Source organism: Panthera pardus, unplaced genomic scaffold (assembly GCF_024362965.1).
Source record: "Panthera pardus isolate Hobbes unplaced genomic scaffold, ASM2436296v1 HiC_scaffold_12, whole genome shotgun sequence".
Taxonomy (NCBI): domain Eukaryota; kingdom Metazoa; phylum Chordata; class Mammalia; order Carnivora; family Felidae; genus Panthera; species Panthera pardus.
In genome coordinates this window covers 19,624,674-19,637,079 of record NW_026526677.1, presented here as the reverse complement: position 1 = coordinate 19,637,079, position 12,406 = coordinate 19,624,674, and the positions used below count along the sequence as shown (strand labels likewise).

The window sequence follows — 12,406 nt, the reverse complement described above, 5'->3', positions numbered from 1 at the left end:
TCGCTTTTCTGTGAATGTGCTCTGCTTTGAAAATCTCTTAAACTGAGGCGCTCACACTCAACCCTGAATCTCCAGGTGTATCTGGAACATTGCAAGATTATGCTGGACTTCTTTTTCTTCTCCTTCCACCTCCTTTTCCTCTTTCTCCTCTTCCTCTTCTTCCTCCCCCTCCTCTTTCCCTCCGTCTCCCCTCCCCCCCCCCCACTTCTCTTTCTTTTTCTTTTTATCAGATTTTTTTTTCCTTTTAAATTCAGGACTACATATGCTTCTCTCCATCTCTGAACACTTCTGCTAGTCCCTGTGATTCTTAACAGATTACCTGACATGGCTCAAACTCAACTCTAAATTTTCCTAATATTCTGAGATAGGATTTCTCAAGTGAGAAAACATGAACTCATCTGAGCCTCACTGTGGGTGCTTGCAGTCTCTTCACTTGATAATATTTATTCTCCTTTTTCCAATATGAAAATGGTACATGTTAACGAAGGTAAAGAAAATAATAAAGATATTGATCTCAGTTTCTCTGTTTTCAGTTTATAACATACCATCTGTCCCATAAGCAGAAATCCTAATATTTACTTTTTATTCTTACTTTCAAGTATAATTTAAAACGTTCTGAGATCCCACTATAGTCCAGACCTCTCTCCAGACCTGCATTCTGTATTTCCAGCTGCTTAGTAGACAATGCCTGGAGCTATGCTCCTCCATCCATTCTAACCTAGACCATAAGCTACATGAGATGTTATATTCCGAGCTCTCAGCACATTTTTGGACACAAGCAACAAATGCTTAAATGAATTTATTAGTAAGTGTCTGAAATCCCAACATGTTGTATCCTGTTGCCCTTTCCTAATTCCGTAGTCTTTGTAAACAGCATTGTTTACATTTTCACAGATTCTAAAACTTCATATAGTAGGAGCGCCTGGGTGGCTCAGTCGGTTGAGAGTCAGACTATTGGTTTTTGGCTCAGGTCATGATCTTGCAGATTCGTGAGATAGAGCCTTGTGTCGGGCTTTGCACCAACAACATGGAACCTGCTTGGGATTCTCTCTCTCCCTTTCTCTCGCACCCCTCCCCCCACCCGCTTATGCTCTCTCTCTCTCAAAATAAATAAGTAATAATTTTTTTTAGAAACTTCACATAGTAAAAAAATATCATTATTTCACATTAGGCTTTGAAATCCTGAAATCATCTTTGAACTTACGCTATTCTTTGTTATGATATCCATTTAACCATCAAATTCCATTTTTCTCCACTGAAATATCACGTACCTCTTTCCCCTCCCTTTTTAAATTTTCCCTTTTACAGGGGTATCTACGTGGCTTAGTCTGTTAAGTGTCTGACTTAGGCTCAGGTTATGATCTCACGGTTTATGAGTTCAAGTCCTGCATCAGGCTCTGTGCTGACAGGTCAGAGCCTGGAGCCTGCTTCAGGTTCTGTGTCTGTCTGTCTGTCTGTCTGTCTGTCTCTCTCTCTGAAAAAATAAACATTGAAAAAAATTGTCTTAATTCCCCTTTTACAAACCTCACCCTAAGCCCGTTTCCCTTTAAATAACTTTATATATAGATTGTTGAAATACCTTTCTAATTGGTCTCTTTGTCCTCTGTCTTCCTTCTCCACCCCCAGTCATGCCAAGTGATTTACCACTCTAACCTTCACAAACACTGTGGCTCTCATCTTGTTATTCTTCTGCTAGACAAACAAGAGGCTCCCTTTACGCTTAGTCTTGCTCCCGACTTTCCCAGATATCCTCAGTATTCACCTACCTTCCCTAAGTATCTTGTTTGCTGAGATCATCTGTATACATTCTTTGTTCTAATTCTTGTGAAAGTAGTAATGCCTTCACATACGTTCTTCCTTACACCTGCAGTATTTGTACATATGGGTGTGAGAGTATATATATTCATATGCTCCTCCCTCTGGGGAGTGCCCTCCCCGGGCCTCTGTCTGTCTAAATCCTGCCTCACTAGCCTGCCTTCCTCTAAGAAGCATGTTGTGACCGCACTCAATTATGCTTTTCCTCTGGAAAAAAAATATTTAAATGTAATTGCTCTCTGATTGTTTAATGTATATAGTTTTGTGTCTCCAAATTGATTATACAGTTGATCCTTGAACAACACGGCTTTGAACTGCATACATCCACTTACACACAGATTTTCTTTTCAGTAAATACAATATAGTACTGTAAATGTATTTTTTCCCTTATTATGTTCTTAATAACATTTTTAACTTACTTTATTATAAGAATATAGTATGTGACACCCATAACATACAAAATACATGTTAATCAACTGTTTATGTTAGCAGTAAGACTTCCTTCCGGTCAGCAGTAGACTATTTGTAGTTAAGTTTTTGGAGAGTCAAAAGTTATGTGTGGATTTTCGACTGTGCAGGGGTCAGCACTCCTAATCCCCATGTTGTTCAACTGTATTTAATACCTCAGAGTCAGATTCTCTATCTCATAGCATGGAAATAGGCACATAGTAAGCTCTAAATAAATAAAGATTGATTTATTGTTTAAAACTCATAGCACATTTTGATCTCCCCATTCCTCACCTTTATTTAGCACTGTTCTTTAGGAATTGCTACTACCCCAACCCCTGCAGCCTTTGAAAAGGATTAATGGCTGCCAGCAGGGAAAGCCTGCAGCAAGTTCCATAGTCTCTCTTGACTGGAATACTGATCTCCATCAATGAAAGGCCCTTTCTCTAAGAACTTTTTAATAATGATAGATATTACCGTATGGTATGGGCATAGGGGAGCATTAGCCTTTGGACCTGGGCTTGCAGAGCTCTTTGCAACTGAACAAGTTCATTTATTTAGAATGCTTTCTAAATAGCAGTAGTGGAAATAATGGAAATGGAAATAAGACTTCCAAACACAGCATCCCTATGCAGCTCTAACTATACACTGGGGAATTAGTTACCTGCAGTCTACCTTTGGCCAGAAGCCACTTTTCTTTAAGCCCATACTCTTGGCTGCAGCCAGATCTATCAAAAACCCTTTCCTGTCTCAGGACCAGGTACAAGGAATCCCATGATAGCCATAGGAGAAGGAAGGAGAGGAAGCTAAAATAACATGAGGAATACTTAGAATTCTGTTGCTACAAGTCAGACGGCAGGCCATTCTTCTAATTAAGTTGCTTTTTAGGGTCCCTACAATAGCCCTGTCCAACTGCTTTTCTGAGTTAGCTACTGAGAAATTTGTAAATCATATAGTTTGCCAGACTCTGTTAGAGACATGGCGCCTGCTTTTAACCCATGACAAGGTAAACCTTAGACTTTAAAAAGTCTTTAATTGCCAGCAGGACAAGACAAAAGTAGGAGCAGCAGATCCTCAAGAACCTCACAAACCAAATTATTCCTGAATTCCATTCGTTCATCCTACAACCGCACCTATTAAGTGTCAGGTACAATGTTGGACATTCAGGATATAGTAGCAAACAAGATAGAAACTGAAAAGTAGAACTCTTTGTCAACCCTACATTTATACTACTTGCTACATAATTTAGACAAGTTACCAACCATTTTTATCTGAATATCCCAAAGAAAATGCTTTTACAAACCCCTATTTTACTTCATGCTTTTTTCAGAACTTCATTAATAATAATGATAATAATAAGCAATAAAAACCAGCAGATTGGTTCAAAAAAACCTAAAAGACACTTACCTGAAAGGAGAGCAGTATATTTCCAAGTCACTTGTTAAATGGAGAAGCGGTAAACTTTTTCAAGAAAGAATAACAGATTTCTAGTGGGATTCCCAGCCTGACAACAGACCTTCCTACTTTCCGGAATAGAAAGTGGGATGGAAGATAGAGATGCCACCAGAGTCAAGGTTGACACTGCAGACCTCATGTGAGTAGGGCTCAAAGCTTTACATTGCTTTTAGCCTTGTGGTCAGACATCTTTCTCACCCCATGCCTCGTCAGAGACTAATACTATACATTTCTCATGTGGGTTACTCACTATGGGTATAGGTCTGGTCAATATGGATATGAGATTCCTGTCCTTGGCCTTATTAATACCATGTTCTAAATCACTGAACAAGCCAGAATTACCACCTAAGGTTATTGGGATAACTTAACCAGAATAACATAGACTGGCATTTTGTAAGCAATCAACCCCAAGCTCTCAGGTCGTCCGGTGACCTTACGAAAGGAGGCATTCTGTTTTATTTGTTTTTGTACCCTATCTATTTCCAGAAAGGAATGGAAATGGCTTTCATGGAGCACACAATATAAGAGTCAGCCATCAATTCAAAATAACAAAAGTTAAATACTAAGGTTTATTTATTTTTTTACAAAAGGAAAGCATTATGTTAAGAAACTCAGATGAATTTTTGCCCTGAGCTTTCTAATTATCTAGGTACAGAGGGGAACCTATAGGGTTGTGTAACCTTTAATGTAGAACAGTGGACACACTGACTTCTCAGGAGAGAGAAGTTTTCTAGGCCATTGCACTGGGGAGCATCCATGGAAGTCTTTACGTAAGAAACTTGAGCAACATAACAAATAATGTCTTGATAACCATTTTACAAAAAAAAAAAAAAAAAAAAAAATTACACTAGTTTATTATTATTTCTTATACATAGCCATTAGTGAAAATGGGACTCTGAAATGTGGAATTAGGATAATTTCCCATTAAATCATCATTCAGTTAAGGCAATTAGACTGTATGGCCTGGATATACGTCTATGATATTTCATATGCTATTTGAATAAAGCTTCAATAATCCCACCTATTCAATAAATAACATCATAACAAACTTCATCTTTGCCATCTGTGTCTTATATCTAAAGCAAGTTGGTCTTTTTTTTTTTTTAAATACGTATATAAAATAGCCATCCTCATGCTCACTAGTGACATATTCTATGCCTCTCAGGCATCTTGCTGCTGCTGTTGTTTTCATCCAGCCTTTTGACAAAGCTATACAACAAAGATGGTGTTTTATTATGAATTTTGAAGATGATGAATGGTATTTTTATTATGAGGGTGGGCTATAGAAGTTCCTCTAGGCAGGACCAAAACTTCTCAAAAAGCGAGGTTGGAGTCATTCAAGTACTTGAGTGAGTACTATCTAATTTTTAATAACATGTGGGCACTTGAATTTCAGGTACAGTGGTTGAGGAGAGCAATGGTTCTGATGAGATGGAGAATTCAGATGAAACAAAAATGTCTGAAGAGATACTGGCTCTGGTGGACGAATTTCAACAGGCATGGCCTCTGGAAGGCTTTGGGGGAGCACTGGAGATGAAAGGGCGGCGTCTAGACTTGCAGGGTATACGCGTACTGAAGAAGGGTCCCCAGGATGGAGTGGCCAGAAGCTCTTGCTATGGAGACTGCAGAAGTGAAGATGATGAAGCAACAGAATGGGTGAGGTTTGCCAACTCCATTCAGACCAAACTGTACCCCAGGTCTTGGTAGGGGTTTGCAAAGTGTGATGAAGCTCTTGGGGTGTGGCACTGCTTTATTCCACTCTCCAGTCAGCCTTCACACTGGCATCATGCTGCAAGAAGCATTTCACAGTACTTCTGTATTGCCAACTCTTTCAGGAGGCAGAGGGAGTGCAAGGGCGTCGAGCTGCACTCAAAGCCTGCAGACTTGGAACTGCCCAGTCAGGCATCTTAATTTTCAGTTTCCTTTATATGCCCTTCAGGGCTAAGTTATTTTGTTTATTTTACTAAACATTTTTCATTTATACCTTTAAGAATTAAACAGAAGGAGAGAATCCTCTCTAGCACAGGACTGGTTACTCTTAAAGCCACCAGTATTTGATAATTGGTCTAATTTGTCCCCAACATGTTTCCATTTTCCAGATCACATTCCAGGTCAAACGTGTAAAGAAACCCAAAGGAGAGCAGAAGAAAACCCCTGGCAAAAAGGTAGAACCAAATCAAGCAGAAAATGTGCATTGTTACCAATCAAACCTGGAGATCACTGGCCCAAAGGTAGCATCTCCTGGGCCACAAGGTAAATTTGAATGTACAGTATGCCAGTTTCTTTTTTCAGATTTCACTGTGTCAGTTCTCACTGAGAATGCGTTTGTGACTTGAAGGAGATCAGATGAGAAGGTAATGGGGCTAAGTGAACAAGAAACAAGACTTGGTATAAAAAGTTTGTTTTGACATTTACTTGATTTTTTTACCCATTGGCTATTGGGCTTATATTCTTTTTGTTTTTTATTTTTTTAATGTTTGTTTATTATTTTTGAGAGAGAGGGAGAGACAGAGACAGAGCATAAGTGGGGCAAGGGAAGAGAGAGAGGGAGATACAGAATCTGAAGCAGGCTCCAGGCTCTGAGCTGTCAGCCCCATGCGGGGCTTGAACTCACGGACTGCAAGATCATGACCTGACCCAAAGTCAGACGCTTAACTGACTGAGCCACCCAGGCGCCCCTGTTGGGCTTATATTCTTATCATCTTGAGCTTAAGTATCCTATTGATTCTTGATAGTCTAGTTTAATATGGGGATAATGATCACATCTATCTTACAGGGTGGTTGGGAGGACTATAGGAGTTATATGTGTAAAGTGCTATAAATGAACTGGCCACATAAGGCTCGATGAATATTTATTTAAACATTTAATCTTTTTGTGTGTCTGATATCTCTTTTAAGTATTGGATAAATGCTTTGGAACCACTCCCAGGAAAAATGCATATACATCAAAATTTGTCATATACTTTTAGGGTTCATAATTGTCCTGAAGTGCATCTCTGAACCCCAGGTTCAGGGCCATTGCCATGGGTCCACTTGACTTTCTTTTCCAGCAATGAAATAGTGGTGATCAAATGTCCTTTTAAAAAAAAAATTTTTAAGGATATTGTCACTGTCTTAGACATCAAAATCCAAGGTAACTTCATGAAAACATGTCTTATTTAATTTGGTGTACTTACCAACTGAAAGCAGAGGGCACATAATAAAATATAAAGAATGAGATCATGTTGGCTATATTCCAGAGTGAACTGTTACTTGTGAAAAATACTAAGGGCCCAGAAAGGACATCTTGTCATGACTGGAGTTGAAAACATGCAGTAGCTTTACTGTTTAAGGATGACAGTATGTGTGAACAAGTTACAGAAAGAAAGCAACACTTCCTCTACTAGGTCTGTCTTCTGTAACAAGAAAAGGGTGTTCAAAATGTAAAACATCATTATGGAAGTGAAAATTCCAATCAGTTATATGGTAAATGTAATGAAATCATAAAAGTAGAAAATTTAGGGAATAAAAAAGGAGGGGACACCTGGGTGGCTCACTTGGTTAAGCATCCGACTTCAGCTCAGATCACGATCTCATAGTTTCATGAGTTCAAGTCCCACGTTGGACTCTGTGCTGACAGCTCAGAGCCTGGAGCCTGCGTCGGATTATGTGTCTAACTCTCTCCCTGTCCCTTCCTCGCTCTCTCTCTCTCTCTCTCACAAAAATATATTTAAAAAATTTTTTTACAAAAAATAGTAGAAAATTTAGGTGAATATATACTTTCAGGTGTAAAAGGACTTTCTAAGGCAGAGAGAAAAAGAAAAATAATTCTGGCACCAGAAAACACCATAAAATACAAGGGCAAAGGACTGAAACAAATTATTTTTGCAGAATATTTGCATATCTTTTACATAATATGTGATAAGCAAAGGATATCAATATCATTTAAAGGGCAATTACAAATCAGTATGAAAAATACAGCATTTCTATAAGATGTACAAATATATAGATTGTTCAAATATACACACATAAGTTGGCGAGTGAACATGTTGGAAAATGTTCATCCTCACTAGCAATCAAAGATGTGCAAACAAACAGCAACATTCCATCTTTGTTTATCAAACTGTCTTTAAATGTGCAACACACAGACTTAATGAAATGAATTTGGGGATCGTTTGACCATAGGTATCATAAAATTTAAAAATATACCAACAATTTTACTTCCAGTAATGTATCCCAGGTAAATCATCTTACAGGTGCCAAAGACAGAAGTACAAAGATTGACCTGAGTTGCTTATTATAATAAAAAATTGTAAACAAGCTAAATGTTAATTGCCTAAATAAATTACAGCATGTCGATGCTATGTACTGTGCAGCCAGGATGTTTATAATTTAGTAAGTGAACAAAAGCAGTTTATTAAATAGCATAGAGAATACTTTAATTTTTGTAAAATAGTAAATATACTATACTTTGACTACACTTGCTCACATTTCTGTATCTCTGCAATTGAGATGTATCTTACAATTGATATTTTAAATAATTGGCAGTGTTTCTCCCTTTTTTTTTTAATGTTTATTTTTGAGAGAGAGACCGTGTGCGAGTGGGGGAGGAGCAGAGAGAGAGAGGGAGGCACAGAATCCAAAGCAGGCTCCCCGCTGCAAGCTGTCAGCACAGAACCCGATGTGGGGCTTGGGCTCATGAACTGCGAGATCATGACCTGAGCCGACATTGGACGTTTAACTGACTGAGCCACCCAGGCGCCCCGTGTTTCTGTTTCTTAAACCATATAAAATAATGTACACATTACAGTTTATGACCTCATGGGTTTGATGAAAGAAACTAAAATAAACAAGTGCATAGAAATAAGTATAAGAGAGAATAAATACACCAAAATGTTGTGAGTGATCATCTCTGGGTGCTGATAGGGATATGGGTGATTTTTTATTTTCTTCTACATGCTTTTCCATTTTCTAAATATTTTATAATAAGCCTATGTTACTTGTACAAACAAAAAACTAAAAATTTCCTGTAAAAATGAAACTTTAAAGTTCAATATGGTTGAGATGCTAGGAAAACACTTAAGCAGTTTTAAATGGATTCAAGTGTGTAGGCCCAGGTAGTACATTGAATGTACTTGCAAATGACATCATGGAACTACTTAGTGTCACTAACGTGAAAAGTTCTAAAGCTTGGAAGAGATGCCAGACATCTAGAGAGGTTCATTATCCCAGTTTCCAAATAAATACGGATTCTCCTCACTACCAAGAGATAAGCTTCATGATAAATCCTGACAGAGTTCTAAAGCAAATTATAAAACAGTTTGTAAGCCCATGGGGAAAAGTGGAGATCAATAAGGACCACTGTAGATTTACTAAGAACTAGTAAAACTAATAATGCGTAACTAATTTCATTTCCTTTTTTTGGCGAGGGCTACTAGACTGGAAGACCAGGGAGGTGCTATAAACACAGTGTAACTAGATTTCAGCAGCACATTTAACAGAGCCTCTTAGGATATTTCTGTGAACCAGATGGAGAGATGTGGGCTCAGAGGCTCCTCATTGCCTACAGAATAAAGTCCAAACTTCTTAGTGTGGTGTACAGGACCCTGTATAAGCCAGCCTCTCTCTACCCTTCATGCTGTTATTTTTCTAAACTAACCATGCTCTTATTTTACCACTTGCCTTTGCACGTGCTGTTCCCTCTGCCTGGAATGCCTTTCTGCCACCTCAGCAGTACTAAAATATCACTCATCCATAAACTTCAGACTCACATGCCATCCGTTCCTTGGTACTTGTGCACAATTAGTTGCTCTCACCTGTTGTACCCTAAGGATTTGTTTCTGTTTACCTTCCTTGCTAGACTGTGAACTCAAGGACAGGCACCTTCTGTACTATTCCCCTCTGTACCCCTGGTGTCTCAACATGGTTCCCAGTCCCTTGTGATAGATGCTCAATAAATATTTTTCAAGTGAATTTCTAAACCATAAAAGAAAAATAAGCTTTATTGTGAAATTTATGGTTTAATTATTTCAGTTATTCATTTAAACAGGGTTCTTTTGAAATTCTTCCAAACTATTCTTTTCTGTTTTATTTAAATCTAAAGCCCTGCCTACACCTCAAACAGTATTCCGTTGTTGGTAAATTCCTACATTATAAAAAAAGTTATATAGAACCAAAGTTCTCCTTCCTGTCCATTCATTCGATTGTAATTCCTCCAGAAGACCCCTTCCCCAACAAGACTTAGTTCTCTTCTTTTCTTGGCCGGTCAGTCTAAGTACAGATTCTGCACACACAAAGTACCTGTGAAGGGTATCCATTAACAGAGCTTTGAAAGCTCAGTATAGGGGCGCCTGGGTGGCTCAGTCAGTTAAGTGTCCGACTTTAGCTCAGGTCTTGATTTCATGGTTTGTGGGTTCAAGCCCCACATCAGGCTCTGTGCTCCAGCTCAGAGCCTGGAGCCTGCTTCAGATTCTGTGTCTCCCTCTCTCCTCCCCCGCTCGCAAGCTCCCTGTCTCTCTTTCTCTCTCTCTCAAAAATAAATAAACAAAAATAAAATCTTAAAAGCTCAGTATAGCTTTAAATGGCATGGTGATATCTCAGTGTGGTTTTGATTTGTATTTCCCTGATGAGGAGTGATGTTGAGCATCTTTTCATGTGTCTGTTGGCCATCTGGATGTCTTCTTTAGAAAAGTGTCTATTCATGTCTTCTGCCCATTTCTTCACTGGATTATTTGTTTTTTGGATGTGGAGTTTGGTGAGTTCTTTGTAGATTTTGGATACTAGCCCTTTGTCCGATATGTCGTTTGCAAATATCTTTTCCCATTCCGTTGGTTGCCTTTTAGTTTTGTTGATTGTTTCCTTTGCAGTGCAGAAGCTTTTTATCTTGATGAGGTCCCAATAGTTCATTTTTGCTTTTAATTCCCTTGCCTTTAGAGATGTGTCAAGTAAGAAATTGCTGTGGCTGAGGTCAGAGTGGTTTTTTCCTGCTTTCTCCTCTAGGGTTTTGATGGTTTCCTGTCTCACATTCAGGCCTTTCATCCATCTTGAGTTTATTTTTGTGAATGGTGTAACAAAGCGGTCTAGTTTCATTCTTCTGCATGTTGCTGTCCGGTTCTCCCAGCACCATTTGTTAAAGAGACTGTCTTTTTTCCACTGGATACTGTTTCCTGCTTTGTCAAAGATTAGTTACCCATACATTTGTGGGTCCAGTTCTGGGGTCTCTATTCCATTCCATTGGTCTATGTGTCTGTTTTTGTGCCAAGACCATACTGTCTTGATGATTACAGCTTTGTAGTAGAGGCTAAAGTTTGGGATTGTGATGCCTCCTGCTTTGGTCTTCTTCAATATTACTTTGGCTATTCAGGGTCTTTTTGGTTCCATACAGATTTTAGGATTGTTTGTTCTAGCTTTGAGAAGAATGCCGGTATCATACCGGTCAGAGTGGCTAAAACAAACAAATCAGGAAACTATAGATGCTGGTGAGGATGTGGAGAAACGGGAACTCTCTTGCACTGTTGGTGGAAATGCAAACTGGTGCAGCCACTCTGGAAAACAGTGTGGAGGTTCCTCAAAAAATTAAAAATAGAACTACCCTATGACCCAGCAATAGCACTGCTAGGAATTTACCCAAGGGACACAGGAGTGCTGATGCATAGGGGCACGTGAACCCCGATGTTTATAGGAGCACTTTCAACAATAGCCAAATTATGGAAAGAGCCTAAATGTCCATCACTTGATGAATGGATAAAGAAGATGTGGTTTATATATACAATGGAATACTACTTGGCAGTGAGAAAGAGTGAAATCATGCCATTTGCAGAAATGTGGATGGGACTGGAGGGTATTATGCTAAGTGAAATAAGTCACTTTCTCACATCTGGAGAAAGTTAACAGAAGACCATGAGGAGAAAAAAAAATTATAGAGAGGGAGGGAGGCAAACCATAAGAGACCCTTAAATACTGAGAACAAACTGCGGGTTTGGGGGGTGGGGGAGAGAGGAAAGTGGGTGATGGACATTGAGGAGGGCACCTGTTGGGATGAGCACTGGGTGTTGTATAGAAACCAATTTGACAATAAATTATATTTCATAAAGAAATAAATAATATAAATAAATAAATAAATAAATAAATAAATAAATAAATAAATAGCATGGTGATTGGGAGCATACATATTAGACTCAAGCAGACCTGGATCTGGATCCTAGCTCTGCCATCTACTAGCCTGGTCACCTTGGGCAAGTCACTTGATCTCTCTGTGCCTCCATTTTCTCATCTGAGAAATGAGGACTGAAACCTGCCTTAGCAGAATGTGGATGTAGAGCACTTAGCACAGGGCCTGAACACATAGTAAGTGCTCTGGAAATAAATGATAACTTCTCATCATCGCATTATTCTCCATCTGCTGCTGTTCTTTACAACTGTGGTTCTCTACCAAGAGTGATTTTGTCTTCCCAAGGGGCATTTGCCAGTCCCCGGAGACATTTTCATCTTCACATGTTGGGGAGGGTGCTACTGGGCTTTACAGAGTAGAAGCCAGGGGTGGTGCTAAACATCCTCCAGTGCACAGGACAGCCCCCAGCAGAGCTCTGTCCAGCCTACAGTGTCAATAGTGCCAGATGGAGAAACCCGGCTTTAGCGATAAATACTTTGCTAAGTTGTAGTTGTCTTTATAAAATAAAAATGTAGAGGAGTAAAACTGAAATTTGGTGAA

General features: G+C 39.0%; 1 protein-coding gene across 4 annotated transcripts in view; it reads left to right on the top strand.

Moving 5' to 3' along the window:
* TTC17 (tetratricopeptide repeat domain 17) overlaps positions 1 to 12,406 on the top strand; it is a 125,075-nt gene that overhangs the window by 79,607 nt on the left and 33,062 nt on the right. For all 4 annotated transcript variants that reach the window (XM_053899821.1, XM_053899820.1, XM_019470159.2 and 1 more), the window contains 2 exons: positions 5,114 to 5,373; positions 5,817 to 5,970. In XM_053899821.1, coding sequence (XP_053755796.1) covers positions 5,114 to 5,373; positions 5,817 to 5,970 — 414 coding nt within the window. The remainder of the gene's footprint in view (positions 1 to 5,113; positions 5,374 to 5,816; positions 5,971 to 12,406) is intronic.